This window comes from Schistocerca nitens, chromosome 10, assembly GCF_023898315.1.
Source record: "Schistocerca nitens isolate TAMUIC-IGC-003100 chromosome 10, iqSchNite1.1, whole genome shotgun sequence".
Lineage (NCBI taxonomy): Eukaryota > Metazoa > Arthropoda > Insecta > Orthoptera > Acrididae > Schistocerca > Schistocerca nitens.
The window spans coordinates 142181496-142203288 of NC_064623.1; the positions used below are offsets into that span (position 1 = coordinate 142181496).

The window sequence follows — 21793 nt, forward strand, 5'->3', positions numbered from 1 at the left end:
CAAAAAAATTGTACTGTGTAAAAATTGGAACTTCGTACGAGTGCTGATGACCGCGCAGTTGAGCGCCCCAAAACCAGACATCACCATCATCGCCTTTTGAAGCATCATGCCGTTAATCATTGCTGATTCTTCCGTCTTTAGGGGCAGTTTCGAAACCCAAGGACAAGAGAGTGCCCTAAACCCCTGTCCGCTCCTCTGCGCTCTTTGACAAGGCTGTTGACAGAATGAGGCTGTCTTTTTATGCTGGAAGTCTTTGGGTGCCAATGTTGATGATTTTTACTAAAAATTTGAGCGGTGGCAGGTTTCTATACTGGACCGACGACAGTTTGATTACTAACCAGCGACGCTATCCTTTTTTTATCTCATTTTGTTCGTTAATGATCGTTGTATTTGTTTGGAGCGGACGTTCCATGACGCTTGTTCGTTGCTCCATCAACTCAGTTTTTTTATTACAAAGGGCAGCTAAGCCTCTGACCGAACACACTGGGCTACCATGCCGGCACCCCTTGACCACTCGTCATAAGTGTGGTATCCGTTTCAAAGCGGTTCTCCTTGTTGATCTTTATGCCGTATGTGCTATTTTGTTCCCAAGCCCTGTCCAGTTCCCCAGTGTAGATCTTCAAAACAGTTGGAGACATGTCACACTCTTGTCTGATTCCCTGCGTTGTAGTTAATTATTTACACTTGTCATCTCCATCTTCGATTACTTTTTTTTAAAATTTGATGTGCCCTGTCTGTTTGAGGAGAGTTTTTGCGCTCCCAGTAGACACCTTAAATCACTGAGAAGTGGATTAGGAAAATGAGGATGGAACAAAAAATGAACCACTGAGTTTATGTCCCGATATTTTTGGGTCTGTCTGGAAACATTAATTCATGTGACTGTGAATCATTCTGTGTGTTACATTCTTTAAATACCCCACGTCATTTTTATTTTATGAAGTCGGAACATATAATCCTTATCTGACATACTGAGCTCAAGAACAGACGCATCATAACAATTAGTAGGTGTGAATTAACTTCAGTCAAACTTGGCATAGATATAAGACTTACTGGCTGACTAAAATACGGTGGCCGTAGCACATCTCTAGCTTCTAGAAGGAGGTTGGAAAGTCATATAAGGGAATGGGGTGGCATAACTCTAGAATGGATGTGAAAATCTCAACGGAAAAAAGGTTTGATTTAAATTCCCTAAGGTCATTATGGATGTAGAGGGGACGTGAAAGGAGTTGTTGCAGGTCTCCGCCTGATATCAGTCAGTATTTCATGCCACTGATTGCGCCAGTACCTGCTACCTGTAATAATTCATTAAAATACGGTCGCCATATTAAAGTAAATCTAAGATTCTTCCAAAAGAAAAACCGCATAGTTTAATCGTAACAGAGATGCTCTGCATCAAAGAGCATCTGTTCAGTCCTGCTCGAAGGGTTAGACACCAGTATTGTGACCTTGTACAGGTTCCACAGCTGCAAAATGAGCGAGGTAGCAACACAGAATCTATTATTTTCGCTGAGTATGCAAAAGAATTTATAAACACAGAACTACTGGTGAAACCTGCATACATTCTTAATGCACATCAATCTGGTAGAAACGCACAGAAATCAGATTGTAAGGGGTCAGCCGCCCCTTATGTGTGCTGAACAATATATCTTTGCTCATAGTATGAAAGCTTTCACGACCGGATGACATATCTTCTGGTAAACCTTCCGGGATGTAAGGTCGTGGTCCATGAAACTCTTCAGCTCCTAAATATACCTTTGCCTCGCGCAGGTCGCAGTAGGTACTATCGACAGGCGAGCACCGAGAGCGCCAGAAAGTAGTCAGTGTTGAGACTCCGAGCGAGTAAGTTGTTGGCTGCTAAGCGAGCAGGGCGGATTTCGGCAGGACGGCCGACGGCATTCACAATTGTTTAACGGCTGTGTGTGTCACCCAAAGCCGCGGGCCTGACCTCGAGCAAATAAGTAAATGGCATTCACTGAGCGATTTGTTGATGTCTTTAAGTGTTAATTTGTACAGCGTGATTATGCAACAACCGCGCCGGGCACCCACGATTTGGATTGCAGTCAGGACTGCACATTCAGTGCCACATGAAGAATATTGGCGTGTGGCGACATTAATAGGTGACCTGTGATGAGTTAACCGTTATTACTTTGTCAGACGAGGGAAGTCACTGCCTCATTAGTGCTGTTTAGACAATATATACAGGGTGCTACAAAAAGGTACGGCCAAACTTTCAGGAAACATTCCTCACACACAAAGAAAGAAAATATGTTATGTGGACATGTGTCCGGAAACGCTTACTTTCCATGTTAGAGCTCATTTTATTACTTCTCTTCAAATCACATTAATCATGGAAAGGAAACACACAGCAACAGAACGTACCAGCGTGACTTCAAACACTTTGTTACAGGAAATGTTCAAAATGTCCGTTAGCGAGGATACATGCATCCACCCTCCGTCGCATGGAATCCCTGATGAGCTGATGCAGCCCTGGAGAATAGCGTATTGTATCACAGCCGTCCACAATACGAGCACGAAGAGTCTCTACATTTGGTACCGGGGTTGCTTAGACAAGAGCTCTCAAATGCCCCATAAATGAAAGTCATGAGGGTTGAGGTCAGGAGAGCGTGGAGGCCATGGAATTGGTCCGCCTCTACCAATCCATCGGTCACCGAATCTGTTGTTGAGAAGTGTACAAACACTTCGACTGAAATGTGCAGGAGCTCCATCGTGCATGAACCACATGTTGTGTCGTACTTGTAAAGGCACATGTTCTAGCAGCACAGGTAGAGTATCATGATAACGTGCTCCTTTGAGCGCAGGTGGAAGGACATGGGGCCCAATCAAGACATCACCAACAATGCCTGTCCAAACGTTCACAGAAAATCTGTGTTGATGACGTGATTGCACAATTGCGTGCGGATTCCCGTCAGCCCACATATGTTGATTGTGAAAATTTACAATTTGATCACGTTGAAATGAAGCCTCATACGTAAAGGGAACACTTGCACTGAAATGAGGATAGACACATTGTTGGATGAACCATTCGCAGAAGTGTACCCGTGGAGGCCAATCAGCTGCTGATAGTGCCTGCACACGCTGTACATGGTACGCAAACAACTGGTTCTCCCGTAGCACTCTCCATACAGTGACGTGGTCAACGTTACCTTGTAAAGCAGCAACTTCTCTGACGCTGACATTAGGTTTATCGTCAACTGCACGAAGAATTGCCTCGTCCATTGCAGGTGTCCTCGTCGTTCTAGGTCTTCCCCAGTCGCGAGTCATAGGTTGGAATGTTCCGTGCTCCCTAAGACGCCGATCAATTGCTTCGAACGTCTTCCTGTAGCCTTACAATGAGCAGAATAAAGGGTTGTAGTTAACTATAACATTTGGGTTGCATTCAAAAAGTATTGACATAATCAATCAACCTTAAATAGAATAAGAAGCGAAGTATTGCGGTCAGTTTCGACCTGGAAGGTTGGTAAATAAAATACCCTTATTCTTATTAATTGAAGCCAAAAAGAGGTGGGACACCTTCGTTCTGGAAATCTGTCTCGATACAAACGAACCGCGCCACGGCTATTGCCCCGTGCTAATCCATACATCAAATGGACATCTGCCAACTCCGCATTTGTAAACATTGCACTGACTGCAAAACCACGTTCGTGATGAACACTAACCTGTTGATGCTACGTACTGATGTGCTTGACGCTAGTACTGTAGAGCAATGAGTCGCGTGTCAACACAAGTACCGAAGTCAACATTACCTTCCTTCAATTGGACCAACTGGCGGTGAATCGAGAAAGTACAGTACATACTGACGAAACTAAAATGAGCTCTAACATGGAAATTAAGCGTTTCCGGACACATGTCCACATAACATCTTTTCTTTATTTGTGTGTGAGGAATGTTTCCTGAAAGTTTGGCTGCACCTTTTTGTAACACCCTGTATATATAGAACCTTAACAACAATGTACCGATTATTGCTACCTGACATGCTAATTAGCTTTGTTGGATTTGATACGAAACAACTCCCGTGCAAATATTAACCGATCAGCCTTTATCAACTGCATACGGTCAAAGTATAGTAAAGTGTTAGAGTATAATCTACTAGTCAATAACGATGGGTTAATAAGGGAGTGTTTCAAGATGAGCGTTGGAGGAAACGGAGGACCGTTTGTGCCAGGGGTTTGCTACACATTGAGGGTTTACATCCATGTCGAAAATTTGGGTTGCTGCGACGACAATGGCCGGAGTGCCACACGGGCGAGCACGAAAGGCATTTATATTTCCTGCTTGTCACAAATATTTGGCTGTTTGTTCCCGAATTTTCGCGATTTCTGAGAGTGTGGTTTGGCAGCAACCTAAGAGGGCGGCTTAAATTGCAATGCTGCAGTCTGAGGCAGAGGCGCATCCTGTATGGACATGACCGAATAACTCGTCTCCTCTCTAACACCGTCCATCTACAAGTGGCTCTGGTTACATCTCGAAAACCATTGGTATTTCTTGATGAAGGCAAAAAAGTGGACTACTCAGGCATTTGGGGGCTTCTGAGTTCACATGCCGGCCGCGGTGGTCTAGCGGTTCTAGGCGCGCAGTCCGGAACCGCGCGACTGCTACGGTCGCAGGTTCGAATCCTGCCTTGGGCATGGATGTGTGTGATGTCCTTAGGTTAGTTAGGTTTAAATAGTTCTAAGTTCTATGGGACTGATGACCTCAGAAGTTAAGTCCCATAGTGCTCAGAGCCATTTGAGTTCACATTGTTTGGAGTTCTGTGGATTGTACCCAGTAGACTATACCATGAGACACTGGGCCGCAGTTAAGGTTGGGCAAGACAACTACTGCAACAGGCGAAGAAATAAAGAGATAAATGCCACTTAAAGAGAGGGTTGTCAGATAGCTGGCATCGGGAATGCGACAGCAGTAATAAGGGCAGAAGGGTCTACACCTTGTTATCCAACATCAGGGAACCGTTAGGAATACTTGTTTATTTATTTACTTATTAATTTAACCTGATATCATTAGGGCTGTCAGGTTCTGTTACATGGGACCATTACCTTTTCTACATCGTAGTTACCTAAGAAACAACAATTTTAAAAGGATAACTAGTATTAAAATCATTTGACTGTCTGAAGTGGCAGTGTGAGTAAATAATACTGACTATAGACTAATAAAGTTAGTAGTGGCAGTACTTTTACTAGTGCAGTTGCTGCCACCAATACTGATAATAGTAACAATAATAATAATAATAATAATGACCATAATTACAACAGTAATAACAATGATGATCGTGGCAGATATGAAAACAATTTATAAGTGTACTGAATAGATGCTTTGTGAAGCAGTGAGTTCTACAAAAAGGAAATTTAAGGAGACTGCGTCAGGTAAGAATATTAAGAAATGAGGTTGGAAAGAGGGACGTGCGAGAGTAATCATTACTGTTGCCATAGCATGTATCTCATCGACTGTCTTCTGAAACTGGGGATGTTACTCATTTCTCCTATATAATGTGGGAGATTATTGCAGAGTTGGTGTGCAGCTGCTGAGAAGGATTTCGAGAAAGTAGATGCGCGATGGGGTGGGTCAGAAAAGATTTTTCTCTGATGGAAACAGGTGTTTCTGCCATGTTGTTCAGACAAGAGCGTTAACCCTCTATTGCAAAAATTTACGTACAATGTTAAGGAAACCGCTTGTATATGTCAGTCTAGCTGCGTCAACTTAGACTGTGTTTAGCGTCGTTATGTCGGCAAAAACTGCTGATAGTCTATAGTCGTACACTATACGTAAACAAACGCTACAGCAGCGGAAAAAGTTAATTATTATTTCTGCCACTTGGATCACACCTAAAGAAATTATGTTTTTAAGGTATGTAAAATGATGCTTAATGATGTCACAGATAATGTTTCGATGTCTCTGTAACTGAATGATAAATAATTACTCAGTATTTCCGTTTTGTTGCCTTATGGCAACACTATGATCTTGCCAGCGTAAACATAGCCTTTTACAACATGTGCTGATTCAGTACAATGCTGTTTATTACTTTTATTTTATAGACATGGCATCAATTCTTCATGTTTCTATGGTGGCAGACATTCGGCGGCAATTAAGAATATTCCTGAAGAAAGTGACGATTCGAAATTGGGCAACACCGACAGTGAAGAAGTATTTGCAGATGATTCAGAGGATGAAAGTGCTGGACGTAATATTCCTCATGGAACTTCGGCTGTAGTTGTTTCTGAGACTGGCGATGACAGTGAAGGAGAACAAGAAGAAGAGGAAAAGGAACAAGAAGAGGAAGAACAGGACGGAAACAGTGTGTTACATCAAAATGTCATTGCAGAGACAGAAGAAAATGGTGAACAGAACATGCGTCTAGTTGGATGCCGGAAAGTACTGGTTATGCCAGAATGGACTGGTACACTTGACATCCCTCCTCATATATGCAGTCCGAAAGAATATTGTCACATGTTCCTTGGAAGCGAAATGTTGTACATTATTGTTGAGGAGTCAAACAGACTATTTATTCAAAAAAATCCTGCAAAAGGGCTGAAAATTGACAGATAAGAATTGGAAATTTGGACAGGAATGGTGTTCTTTATGTCTGTGATTAGACTCCCTTCTACTAGAGATTACTGGAGTCCTGAGACTAGAGTTCCCATTGTAGCTGATAGAATGCGTATAAATCGCTTTGAACAAATAAAAAGTAAAATACGTTTTGGTGATAATTTGAGAACCGTACCCAAAGCAGAGCCAGGTTATGATCCTATATACAAAATTAGAAGCCTTGTTGACCACACTGTTTTTAACTGTAAAGAGCTACCGAAGCCGGAAAAATTCAGCCTCGACGAGCAGACTATACCACTCAAAGGGCGTCATTCAGTGAAACAGTACAATCAAAAGAAACCAAAGACGTGGGTCTACAAAATGTTTGTGCTATCTGTTGTGAATTGTTCAGCATACAACTTTGAACTCCATACTGGCAGAACTAACCAAAATGAACATCTTCCTGACAAAAGAGCCAGTGCAAATGTTGTGCTAAGGCTAGCTAGTGTAATACCTGCGTACAAAAATTATAAAATATTTTTAACAACTGGTTCTGTAGTTTAGATCTGCAAATGAAACTGGCAGAAAGAGGAATCTACAGTCTAGACGCTGTTAGTTTCACTCGTCTAAAGGGATGTGTGTTCGACTCCGACAAGATAAGGAAGAGATCTGGAAGAAGTGCAACAGATGAAGGACAGCGTTCCGTGGGAAATATGCAGTATTCTGCTGTAAAGTGGCATGACAACTGATTTGTGACATTACTCAGCAACAGCAAAAAGAAATATTTTAGAGTTACCCGTAATACTAGAGGGCATATGATTTATATAAATAAGGAACAGGAATTGCGAATAATGACCTTTTGCTGCCTGTTGCTAAAGTAAGAGGTGAACCAATTGTGAGCTGCTCTGCGTATTCCGTAATGGTCCAACTTCTGGAGCAATATTTTGTGATCAACACAATCAAATGCCTTAGTTAAATCAAAAAATATGCCAAGCGTTCGAAACCTTTTGTTTAACCCATCGCGTACCTCACAGAGAAAAGAGAATATAGCACTTTCAGTTGATAAACGACTTCTAAAGCCGAACTGTACATTTGATAGCAAACCGTGTGATATAAAATTATCAATTATCCTTACATACACAGCCTTTTCAATAACTTTTGCAAACGCTGATGGCATTTAAATAGGTCTAAAATTATCTACATTATCCCTTTCGTCCTTTTTATAAAGGAGCTTTACTACTGACATGAGTACTTTAATCGCTCAGGAAACTCACCATTCCTAAAGGAAAAATTACAAATATAGATAAATACAGGGCTAACATGTGCAGCACAGTAATTTAATATTCTGCTAGACACTCTATCATGCCGGCCGGGGTGGCCGAGCGGTTCAAGGCGCTACAGTCTGGAACCGCGCGACCACTACGGTCGCAGGTTCGAATCCTGCCTCGGGAATGGATGTGTGTGATGTCCTTAGGTTAGTTAGGTTTAAGTAGTTCTAAGTTCTAGGGGACTGATGACCTCAGAAGTTAAGTCCCATAGTGCTCAGAGCCATTTGAACACTCTTATCATAACCGAGCGAGGTGGCGCAGTGGTTAGACACTGGACTCGCATTCGGGAGGACGACGGTTCAATCCCGCGTCCGGCCATCCTGATTTAGGTTTTCCGTGATTTCCCTAAATCGCTCCAGGCAAATGCCGGGATGGTTCCTTTCAAAGGGCACGGCCGACTTCCTTCCCCGTCCTCCTCCAACCCGATGAGACCGATGACCTCGCTGTCTGGTCTCCTTCCCCAAAAACAACCAACCAACTCTTATCATAACCATGAGTCCTTAATCTTCAGTGATTTTATTATTGGCTTAATCTCGCTCTTGTCTGTATCACAGTGGAGTATTTCAGGTATCAATCTCTGGAAGGCATTTGGCAAGAAAGTTATATGATTCCCTGCAGAAACTATATTTTTATTTAATTCACCAGCAATGCTCAGGAAACGATTGTTAAATACTGTGCATACATCTGATTGATCAGTAACAGAAATATTTTTACTACGAACTCTTTATGTCGTCGACCTTCTGCTGCTGACCAGACACTCCCTTTACAACTGACCATATACACTCCTGGAAATGGAAAAAAGAACACATTGACACCGGTGTGTCAGACCCACCATACTTGCTCCGGACACTGCGAGAGGGCTGTACAAGCAATTATCACACGCACGGCACAGCGGACACACCAGGAACCGCGGTGTTGGCCGTCGAATGGCGCTAGCTGCGCAGCATTTGTGCACCGCCGCCGTCAGTGTCAGCCAGTTTGCCTTGGCATACGGAGCTCCATCGCAGTCTTTAACACTGGTAGCATGCCGCGACAGCGTGGACGTGAACCGTATGTGCAGTTGACGGACTTTGAGCGAGGGCGTATAGTGGGCATGCGGGAGGCCGGGTGGACGTACCGCCGAATTGCTCAACACGTGGGGCGTGAGGTCTCCACAGTACATCGATGTTGTCGCCAGTGGTCGGCGGAAGGTGCACGTGCCCGTCGACCTGGGACCGGACCGCAGCGACGCACGGATGCACGCCAAGACCGTAGGATCCTACGCAGTGCCGTAGGGGACCGCACCGCCACTTCCCAGCAAATTAGGGACACTGTTGCTCCTGGGGTATCGGCGAGGACCATTCGCAACCGTCTCCATGAAGCTGGGCTACGGTCCCGCACACCGTTAGGCCGTCTTCCGCTCACGCCCCAACATCGTGCAGCCCGCCTCCAGTGGTGTCGCGACAGGCGTGAATGGAGGGACGAATGGAGACGTGTCGTCTTCAGCGATGAGAGTCGCTTCTGCCTTGGTGCCAATGATGGTCGTATGCGTGTTTGGCGCCGTGCAGGTGATCGCCACAATCAGGACTGCATACGACCGAGGCACACAGGGCCAACACCCGGCATCATGGTGTGGGGAGCGATCTCCTACACTGGCCGTACACCACTGGTGATCGTCGAGGGGACACTGAATAGTGCACGGTACATCCAAACCGTCATCGAACCCATCGTTCTACCATTCCTAGACCGGCAAGGGAACTTGCTGTTCCAACAGGACAATGCACGTCCGCATGTATCCCGTGCCACCCAACGTGCTCTAGAAGGTGTAAGTCAACTACCCTGGCCAGCAAGATCTCCGGATCTGTCCCCCATTGAGCATGTTTGGGACTGGATGAAGCGTCTTCTCACGCGGTCTGCACGTCCAGCACGAACGCTGGTCCAACTGAGGCGCCAGGTGGAAATGGCATGGCAAGCCGTTCCACAGGACTACATCCAGCATCTCTACGATCGTCTCCATGGGAGAATAGCAGCCTGCATTGCTGCGAAAGGTGGATATACACTGTACTAGTGCCGACATTGTGCATGCTCTGTTGCCTGTGTCTATGTGCCTGTGGTTCTGTCAGTGTGATCATGTGATGTATCTGACCCCAGGAATGTGTCAATAAAGTTTCCCCTTCCTGGGACAATGAATTCACGGTGTTCTTATTTCAATTTCGAGGAGTGTAGTTTTAATTTTATCCTGTGAATTAGCTGTTCTGTTTACATATCAAATACGCTTTGCCTTCCTAAATAACATTTTTAAGCACCTTACAGTACTGTTTGTAATGGGCTACTGTAGCTTTATAGTGACTACTACTAACATTTTTATATAATTCCCGCTTTGTTCTACATGACATCCTTATCCCACTAGTCAGCCACCCGGCACTTCTAGTACCCCGTTTAGAGCGTTCTAATGGAAATCAACTCTCAAAGAGCGTGTGAAATGTGTTAAGGAAAGTGTTATATTTGTCATCTATGCTATCGGCGCTATAAACATCCTGCCACTCTTGTTCCTTAACGATTTAAAAAACTCTCTATTGCCGTTGGATTAGCTTTCGTACATAATTTGTAATTATGTGTAACATTTGTTTGAGTAATAAAGCCTTCTCGTGTCAAAATTTGTGCATCATGGTCTGAAAGGCCATTCACGCTTTTACTAACAGAATGCCCATCTAGTAATGAAGAATGAATAAAAATATTGTCTATGGCTGTGCTACTGTTCTGCTGCACCCTAGTTGCAAAAAACAGAGTCTGCATCAGATCATATGAATTTCAGAGATCTACCAACATCCTTTTTCTTGCACTATCATATACAAAATTAATGTTGAAGTCACCACATATAACTAGTTTCTGGTACTTCCTACAAAGTGAATCAATAACCATCTCTAGCTTAAGCAGTAATGCTCTGAAGTCGGAGTTAGAGGACCTATAAACAACAACAATTAGAAGTTAAGTTTCAGTAAATTCAACTGCCCCTCACAACATTGGAATATCTGTTCAGTGCAGTGTCGTGATACGTCTATGGACTCAAATGGAATACTGTTTTTTACGTACATAGCCACTCCGCCAGCCCACAAGGAACTCCTTGAAAAGCAGCCAGCTAATGTGTATCCTGGTAAAGGAAGCCTCTGAATTGTCAAATTATTTAAGTGGTACTCTGATATACCAGTAATTTCAGAGTCAACATCTATGAGCAGTAACTAACTTTATCTCTAATACCTCTTATATTTTGATGAAATATGCTGATTCCTTCTCTACTTGGAAACATTACGTCCTCGGAAGGTGAGCCCTTAGTTACAGATTCTTTAAGCAGGTATACCTGTCAGCTATATCAATCCTAGCATTAATGCGATATATATATATATATATATATATATATATATATATATATATATATATATATATCGCATACATATATAATATATCGCATTAATGCGATATATATATATATATATATATATATATATATATATATATATACACTTCTGGAAATTGAAATAAGAACACCGTGAATTCATTGTCCCAGAAAGGGGAAACTTTATTGACACATTCCTGGGGTCAGATACATCACATGATCACACTGACAGAACCACAGGCACATAGACACAGGCAACAGAGCATGCACAATGTCGGCACTAGTACAGTGTATATCCACCTTTCGCAGCAATGCAGGCTGCTATTCTCCCATGGAGACGATCGTAGAGATGCTGGATGTAGTCCTGTGGAACGGCTTGCCATGCCATTTCCACCTGGCGCCTCAGTTGGACCAGCGTTCGTGCTGGACGTGCAGACCGCGTGAGACGACGCTTCATCCAGTCCCAAACATGCTCAATGGGGGACAGATCCGGAGATCTTGCTGGCCAGGGTAGTTGACTTACACCTTCTAGAGCACGTTGGGTGGCACGGGATACATGCGGACGTGCATTGTCCTGTTGGAACAACAAGTTCCCTTGCCGGTCTAGGAATGGTAGAACGATGGGTTCGATGACGGTTTGGATGTACCGTGCACTATTCAGTGTCCCCTCGACGATCACCAGTGGTGTACGGCCAGTGTAGGAGATCGCTCCCCACACCATGATGCCGGGTGTTGGCCCTGTGTGCCTCGGTCGTATGCAGTCCTGATTGTGGCGCTCACCTGCACGGCGCCAAACACGCATACGACCATCATTGGCACCAAGGCAGAAGCGACTCTCATCGCTGAAGACGACACGTCTCCATTCGTCCCTCCATTCACGCCTGTCGCGACACCACTGGAGGCGGGCTGCACGATGTTGGGGCGTGAGCGGAAGACGGCCTAACGGTGTGCGGGACCGTAGCCCAGCTTCATGGAGACGGTTGCGAATGGTCCTCGCCGATAGCCCAGGAGCAACAGTGTCCCTAATTTGCTGGGAAGTGGCGGTGCGGTCCCCTACGGCACTGCGTAGGATCCTACGGTCTTGGCGTGCATCTGTGCGTCGCTGCGGTCCGGTCCCAGGTCGACGGGCACGTGCACCTTCCGCCGACCACTGGCGACAACATCGATGTACTGTGGAGACCTCACGCCCCACGTGTTGAGCAATTCGGTGGTACGTCCACCCGGCCTCCCGCATGCCCACTATACGCCCTCGCTCAAAGTCCGTCAACTGCACATACGGTTCACGTCCACGCTGTCGCGGCATGCTACCAGTGTTAAAGACTGCGATGGAGCTCCGTATGCCACGGCAAACTGGCTGACACAGACGGCGGCGGTGCACAAATGCTGCGCAGCTAGCGCCATTCGACGGCCAACACCGCGGTTCCTGGTGTGTCCGCTGTGCCGTGCGTGTGATAATTGCTTGTACAGCCCTCTCGCAGTGTCCGGAGCAAGTTTGGTGGGTCTGACACACCGGTGTCAATGTGTTCTTTTTTCCATTTCCAGGAGTATATATATATATATATATATATATATATATATATATATATATATATATATATATATATATATCGCATTAATGCTAGGGTTGAACGACTAACATTGGATAATAGTGCCAATAAGAAGTTCTTTGAAGAACAAGGTAATATGGAGAAGATTAAGTTGTGTGTCAGTACCAAGCTAGGGAAATTTAGTATACAAGGCTTTGATTCGACAGGTGTACCTTGGAGAAGGTATACTGGCAAAAAATCATGTCTCTTTGTGAAATATAACCATCCACAGAAATCCGTCCCTGTTAGTAGTGTGAGTTATTGGGCAAGTACTGAGAAGGAATGTGGTGTCAGAAATACTGTTTTTCAGACTAATCCATTTTATATTGGTGTTCTTGTATGTGGTAGCGAAACAAAAGCTGATGATAATGTTTAGTCAGAAGTTAAATACGTTTCTATGATGGTTAAGAATATTGTAACACTAACATTATGTAAGAGTAAGGATAAAATAACATTTTAAATAAAGGAGTAGTGTGGCAGCTCATGTCGGCGTTGTTATGTTTTTAAGAAAATTGGGACCACATCAGACACTATCCTGACAATCTCCGGCTTGCTCTCCTGGTTCCTGATACGGATGCACGAATTGACATTCTTGCAAGGACATTTTATGGAAACAAAATTAATTCGTCAGCAGCTGTTATTGTATTGGAAGAACTGTGGTACTACAAACCTAACGTGGAGCAATTGATTCAACAGTTTAGAGAAGCGTACAGAGAATATGTATTTATGCCTAATAATATAAGATGTGCTAACACTTACTATGATTTTAGACAAGGTCGATACAGACCATTGTGGTATACATATTAGAACCTCATTGAAGCTGAACCTCAAAAGTAATACCTCAGACGCACAACCGTAGGCCATCCCAAAAAATTTCCTCGTGGTCAAGGAGGCATCCTACATTATAGGGTAAAACGGGCAAGCTTACAGTTATTTTCAAAAATAGGAAAGAAATGTCTGTGTGTAAATGCAGTAAGAGTACTGCATACACTGGAGGTTTCAAAAAATTCGTAGGTTGTGTGAGGTATTATATTTCACAGTCATCTCTGTAATCAATAGATGAAGTATTATTGTTTGTACGAGTTTCTTTTTCAGGTCAAGAGGGAAGAAATCTTAATATTTATGTAGGACTCAAGAGATTCTGAGGCCTTCTTGCACAATGTACTTACGTTCTCAGTGTCATCCAAATTTCTGTGTATATAGACTGAAGCAAAGGCGTGATCGGACATAGACCTTAACGAAAGCATTTACACCATATGCTTCCAGTGAAAGAGAATAATGTAGGCTCTACTTGTGGACTGAAAGGCCCCCCAGAGCACACTCTAACGCCAGACTAGTGCACACAGACAAGTACTGGTACAATGCGATTAGAGACGAAATATCATGGAAAGAAATCCACGGTAGGACAAACTCGATCTGAAAGGCCCTGCACCACCAGTAAAAAGTGACGACAAAATAGACCTGCCATGAGAACCAGCCACCAGGACGCAACAGACAATCAACGTGCTTGTCAGGAGGATCTTCAGAGGAAGATGGTGAAACTGGCTCAAGCAGGAACACAGACGATGATGATGACGAAGTCGTTGGCCAAGTCACCTAATACTCAAGCAGTGGCAGGTTATTGTTCGCAGAGTCACGTAAAACTTGAACATCGTACATAGCCAAACAGCATAGTAACACCAAGAACCAGCAATCGGTGCATGGATTGATGTCTTTCCGAGATATTCCGCAATAATCCACTAGCCTTTGGTGGCGGTAATCTACAGATCTTTGTCTTCCCTGTCATCTTCAAACTTGCTTCAATTTCAACAAAAATTCTTCTTTAACATCCTCCGATACTGTTAATTGATTGAATTTTTCTTTCTATCTCATTGTTCCATTTCTTTTAATAACCAACATTTGCTTAGAACAAGGAATAATTGCAAAATGTACAACCTTCTTTTTAATGCTAAGCAAAAGGTACCTAAATATGCAATAAATGAAACAAATTTAAAAAAGGAAATTAAATAACTTCAGAGAATCTGCTTCTCATACAATTGGTGTCATACACACGCTCCTTCCGCAGTTTCACCAGAAGAACTTGTCTCTGTTAAGTTTCCTGACAAGATCGGTTTCACACGAGGAGTGGGACTGATAATACCTCTGTCAACTTTTAACGTAATGGCCTAGAAGTAATTTTCTGTCCCAAGAAGCGGCCATTGCACAAAATTCCCTTCCGTGTGTGACCACGAGTCACATGACGCCAAATATTCGCTTGTCCCTTCCTCTTACAACAAGTAGCTCACGTCAGTCACAGTTTTAACAAAGAGCTCTACTAATACCTAACTGTGCTTCAATATGACGTGTGCAGCTTTGTGGTGGTGAACCGAAATATTCGAACCACTACAGGCTGCCACATACACTGAGGTGACAAAAGCAGTGGGACACCTCCCAATATCGTGTCGGGCCTCCTTTTGTCCAGATTGGTGCAGCAGCTCGACGTGGGGTGGACTCAACAAGTCGTTGGAAGTCCCTAGAAAAAATATGGAACCTTGTTGCCTCTATAACCGTCCATAGTTCCGAAAGTGTTGCCAGTGCATGATTTTGTACACTAACTGACCTCTCGATTGTGTGCCATAAAACTTCGATGGGATTCATGTCGGGAAATCTTGGTGGCCTAAACATTCTCTCCAACTGTGTGCCGGACCGAGACTCGAACTCGGGACCTTTGCCTTTCGCGGGCAAGTGCTCTACCAACTGAACTATCCAAGCACGACTCACGCCCCGTCCTCACAGCTTTACTTCTGCCAGTATCTCGTCTCCTACCTTCCAAACTACAGAAGCTCCCCTGCGAACCATGCAGAACTACCACTCCTGAAAGAAAGGGCGTGAGTCGTGCTTGGGTAGCTCAGTTGGTAGAGCACTTGCCCGCGAACGGCAAAGGTCCCGAGTTCGAGTCTCGATCCGGCACACAGTTTTCATCTGCCAGGAAGTTTCATATCAGCGCACACTCCGCTGCAGAGTGAAAATCTCATTCTGGAATTCTCTCCAACTGTCCAGAATATTCTTCAAACCAATCGCCATCAATTGTGGCCCAGTATCATGGTACAATGTCACCCATAAAAATTTCATCGTTGAATGGTTGAAAATGGTCTCAAAATAGCCGAACATAACCATTTCCAGTCAATTATCGGTTCAGTTGGACCAGAGAACCCAGTCCATTCAATGTAAACACAGTGCACACCACTGTGGAGCCAGCACAGCTTGTACAGTGGCTGTTGACAACTTGGGTCCCTGGCTTCGTGGGGTCTGCGCCACACTCGAACCCAACCATCATCTCTAACCAACAGAAATCGAGACTCATCTGATGAGGCTACTGCTTTCCAGTCCTCTAGGGCCCAGCTGATATGGTCACGAGCCCAGGAGACGCGCTGTTAGCAAAGGTCGTCTGCTGCCATAGCCGATGAACGCCAACTTCCGCAGCACTGTCCTGATAAATACGTTCGTCGTGTGTCCCACATTTATTTCTGCTGTTACTTCACAAAGTTCTACTTGTCTCTTAGCACTAACAACTCTACGCAAACACTGCTGCTCTCGGCCGTTAAGTAAAGGCCGTGGTGAGAGGCAATGCCTGAAATTTGGTATTCTCTTCACACTGTTGACACTGTGGATCTCGGAATATTGAATTCCCTAACTGATCATGATGGGAACCTTTTCACGTGAATCACCTCAGCACAAACGACAGCTCCGCCATTGCACTGCCCTCTTATACAGGGTTATTCAAAAAGAATACCACAACTTTAGGAATTTAAAACTCTGCAACGACAAAAGGCAGACCTAAGCACTATCTGTCGGCGAATTAAGGGAGCTATAAAGTTTCATTTAGTTGTACATTTGTTCGCTTGAGGCGCTGTTGACTAGGCGTCAGCGTCAGTTGATGCTGAGATGCCGACCGCTCAACAGAAAGCTTTTTGTGTTATTGAGTACGGCAGAAGTGAATCGACGACAGTTGTTCAGCGTGCATTTCGATCGAAGTATGGTGTTAAACCTCCTGATAGGTGGTGTATTAAACGTTGGTATAAACAGTTTAGAGAGAATGGGTGTTTGTGCAAAGGGAAAAGTTCTGGACGGCCGAGAACGAGTGATGAAAATGTAGCACGCATCCAGCAAGCATTTGTTCGCAGCCCAGGAAAATCGACTCGCAGAGCTAGCAGGATGGAGCGCCACCACATTGGCACTTATCTGTCCGTAACTACCTGAACGTCAACTACCCGAGGCGATGGATCGGCCGCCAGGCAGCCCGTCACAGAGCACTTCATCACTGGCCTCCAAGAAGCCCTGATCTTACCCCCTGCGATTTTTTCTTATGGGGGTATGTTAAGGATATGGTGTTTCGGCCACCTCTCCCAGCCACCATTGATGATTTGAGACGAGAAATAACAGCAGCTATCCAAACTGTTACGCCTGATATGCTACAGAGAGTGTGGAACGAGTTGGAGTATCGGGTTGATATTTCTCGAGTGTCTGGAGGGGGGCATATTGAACATCTCTGAACTTGTTTTTGAGTGAAAAAAAAATACCTTTTTAAATACTCTTTGTAATGATGTATAACAGAAGGTTATATTATGTTTCTTTCATTAAATACACATTTTTAAAGTTGTGGTATTCTTTTTGAATCACCCTGTAGTTTATGTACTCGATACTAACGCCATCTGTATATGTCCATACAGCTATCCCGTGACTTTTGTCACCCCACTGTACAAATATCGAACAACGAACTGTAGACAGATATCATTCTGCTTCTTGTAAAGTTTGAGATTGAGATAAATAAGTTACCAGGTTAAGGCTGGCAATCAGCAACTGATGCTCTACTTCGTCTGAGTTGCTGTTGTGATTTATGCAGTCGGGTACTGTTCTGTCCCAGGCAGATGCGGCCGCCAGCGTGGGGTTCTTGGTGTCATCGAAGAGGCCTGCGGACGACCTGTGCCTTCTGTCCTCGTGTCAGCACCTCATCATGGCCTACGGCACCTTCGGGCTGACCGCGGCCATCCTGTCCGGCGGCCGCACCATCATGTACGACACAGCCCACCACGGCGCCCACCCACTGCCTGCCGCTCAGATGATGACATCACTGGTCCCTCAGTGGCGTCTCATTCCATAGCACCAGCTACTCGCTCCATCCCGAAGGATGAAGTCACTGGTGCATCTTCCCACAGCGCCTCCTGTTTGTCTCATCCCAAATGATGACATCACTAATACTGTACTGTTCTGTGCGTAGCTCGCAAGTGAGAGGAGACTGTAGGACATGTGAATCATTGAAGACGCCATCTTAACTTTTCTCAACTTTTATTAAGAATCCATTCTCGAACCTTTTTGGATTGACAACGTTTCAATTTCATTATCATACACGCCTACAACAAAGTACAAAGTATTGTATAGCGGATGGACTACGAGAGGAAGAATTTCATACAGTTGCTTCGCAACTGATAACCACCACCACGTTGTCAGGCGTTAATGCTAGTATTTGAAAAAAAAAGGCAGTCATTACTTGTAACTTATGTAATAAGTATTACAGTTTATTAAATATTTTCTGTACAGCAGCCGGCCGGAGTGGCCGTGCGGTTCGAGGCGCTACAGTCTGGAACCGCGGGACCGCTACGGTCGCAGGTTCGAATCCAGCCTCGGACATGGATGTGTGTGATGTCCTTAGGTTAGTTAGGTTTAAGTAGTTCTTGGGGACTGATGACCTCAGATGTTGAGTCCCATAGTACTCAGAGCCATTTGAACCAATCTGTACAGCATGAGGCGCACTAGAAATGGTTATTTGCTAAAACCGGTTGTCTGGTTTGTACCCACATTATCAGTGGCAGATTATGTATCTTTATGACAGTGACATGTGTTTAAGTTAATACGATAGGTCCTGAAATCTGTCCTGTCACATAGTATACAGCTTGTCACGTGTGTTACTGCTGCCAAATCTTAGACAGTGACAACTGTTGAAAACTTTTGGCTCAACTGTTACTGGTACATTTAGCCATCGTGAGAGCGTTACAAATCTCATAGAATGTTTGAAGTGGGATACACTTGCAGATAGACGACGCGCAAAACGGAAGGGGCTGCTCACTAAATTCCGAAATCTGATCTTCGCTGAGGATATAGACCGTGTATTATTACCACCAGCTTTCAAATCGGTCAATGATCACCATTCAAAGATATGGGAAATTAGAGCTCGTGCTGAGGCGTTCAGACAGTCGTTTTTCCTTCGTGCTATACGCGAGTAGAACAGAAATATGACTTTGGCGCCAATTGTGCCCTCCGCCACACACCGCTTGATGTAGATGTACAACTGTCATATAAAACAAGCATGTTTACTGCATATGACAGTTATCTCAAACATTGCCAAGAACTGAGTAAACAGTTATCAAGAAGTAAGTAGACATGTTTACTCTACGTGACAGTTACGCCAGACGTTATCAAGTATCGTCGCTGCCTAAGATTTTATAGCATTAACATACATGACCACCTGAATAGTATATAATAGGACAGATTTCAGGTCCTAACATTATTATGTGACGCCCTGTCGCTGCTGTAATGCAGTGGCACATAAAGCCACTTATGATGGGCTATAAACAGGAAAACCGGTTTTGTCAAATAAACATTTCTAGAGCAGTTCATGGTGTACAGAAGATGTCGCTTAATAAGAATCTGTAAGCTGTGGAACGCCAAGCAGTGAGGATTTTTACAATGTTAGTCTTAAAATAGTTATAATAGTACAGATCTTTTAAAAATAACTTAGTTCTGTAACCAAAACGTAACTGAACCCTCTTGTTTTTATCCCTCAGAAAATTTCATTTTACTCCTCAGGAGTTAATGACCTCAAGCTTCTAAACAAACTCATTCAAATAATGCCATGTAAAAAAGCAGTTCAGATTATTAATAGCATGCTAGTAGGTCATTGAGGGTCGTACTGAACAACAGGAGAAGCTCTTCAAAGACGTTAAATGATGGACTACCTCAAGGATCCATCCTCACCCCACTCCTGTTTAGTGTGTACTCCTCCGATATGCCTAAAACCGGATCTCATGAGTTTGCATACGCCGATGACTGGGTGCTGGCAGTGGGTCATCGAAATTTTGAATAAACGAAAGGCATCTTAACAGTTGATCTAGCGGTAAAGGGAAAATACTTTCGGAGGTGTAGAATGAAACGAAACCTCGCCAAGACAGGGGCGGCTTGCTTTCATCTGTAGAACAGAGCTGCTAATACCCAGCACCAGGTCTATTTTGGTGACAGACTGCTTCACCAAAATCAGCACCAAGAATACCTATGGGTTTCATTCGACCGGACGCTTTCCTGTAACAAGCATCTGGAAAACACCGCTGCGAAGATACGGACTAGGAATAACATCCCACATAAGCTGTGCGAACCAACCTGCAGCTCCGACGCTGAAACCCTGCCCACTTTAACACTTGGGCTGCTTTACTCTGCTGCGGAATGTGCTGCTCCCGTATGGCACAACGGCGCGCACACACAACTTCTCGCTGAACTTCTCTGCTGAACAATATAATGATTATTAGCAGCGGTGCACTAAGATCAACCCGCGTCAATGACTGTCCGTACTGAACCACTTTCCGCACTTGGGCGTCGACAAAAAGCCGCTCCACTCCACGAGTTCAAGAGCATAGAAGGCAATCCGTAACTCCCTATGCATTACCATGTGGTTATCCTAGAAAGAAACTGGCTTCGACCAAGAAAACCATCCACGAAAACAGTCGTCGAAAGACACGCGTCAAAGTTCAACTTAATAGACACGTGAGAATGGACAGAGGCCGGTCCTCCACATTGCCAGGACTTGCCCAGATAAGGAAGAAACCGCCCGCCCATGACAGATCGCTCAAAACATTGACGGCGTTTAACGGAATACACGCCAGTCATGGCAAAAGAATGGACTCTCTACTTAGATGGAGTAAGGCTCCACGTCCAAAATTCGACTGTGGAGCAGCCAGGCAAACACAGCTTCGGAATGTTCCAAAGGGGCCTGTCGCGCTGCTTTTGACGATTTACTGGTGGCAGCGGAAGACGAAATTGATTATATTAAAAATTTAGATACCTGTTACAAGCGTTGTTTTTATTATGTATAATATTGTGCTAAAAACCATACGATAAATAAATCAATAAATATCTAAAGGTCATTCTGTAAACATTGTTAGCAGCCTCACTCGCAATAGTTTCCATCTATCTTCAAGTTCTGCCATTTCAGTTACTTCACCGTCACTGTGACACTCTCCGAAGAGTCAAACAAACCTGTGACCACTTGTACTGCCCTTCTCTGTATACGTTCAATATCCCCTGTTACACACTCGAGCAATGTCATAGGGTGAGTCACATGAATGATTTGTAAGCAATTTTCTTTGTACACTCATTGCATTTCCCTCGTATTCTGCCAATACATCGAACTCTGCTACCTGCTTTACCTACAGCTAACTCTATGTGATATACCCATTTCATTTTCCTACAAATTGTTGCAACAAGGTATTGTGTAAGTCGATCGATTCCAACAGTGAATCATTGACACTGCAATTCACAGGTTAATTTGTTTTTTTGTGTTGTGAATTTTACATTCCTCACATTTCAATCAAGTTTCCAGTCTTAGTACAATCTTATCTTGATATGACTGAGTAATTGTGCAGTATTTTTCAGACGGTAATTCGTTATAGACAACTGTATGCTCTCCAAAAAATCTGAGGTTGCTGTTAATATTGCCTGCAAGACCATGAACAGCAACGGTGGCAACACTCTTCCCTGAAGTACGCCTGATATTACCTCTATATCTGTCGGTGACTTTCCACTCAACATAACAAGATGCGTTCTAATCGCCAATAAATCCTCCATCCAGGCAGAAATTTCGCTTGATATACCATTAAAAATTAGTGTGAAAGGATAATAATGATATGCTGCTAATGTTGCTATCGTTAGTGAATAATTAC

The 21793-nt window shown here is 44.1% G+C and overlaps 1 protein-coding gene across 1 annotated transcript in view; it reads left to right on the top strand.

Annotated features, from left to right (window-relative positions):
• Nucleotides 1-18334, top strand: part of LOC126210256 (galactoside alpha-(1,2)-fucosyltransferase 1-like) — a 283214-nt gene extending 264880 nt beyond the window's left edge. Inside the window, exon 6 of the mRNA XM_049939447.1 lies at nt 17731-18334. Coding sequence (XP_049795404.1) covers nt 17731-17967 — 237 coding nt within the window. The 3' untranslated portion in view covers nt 17968-18334. The remainder of the gene's footprint in view (nt 1-17730) is intronic.
• Nucleotides 18335-21793: the final 3459 nt, after the last annotated feature.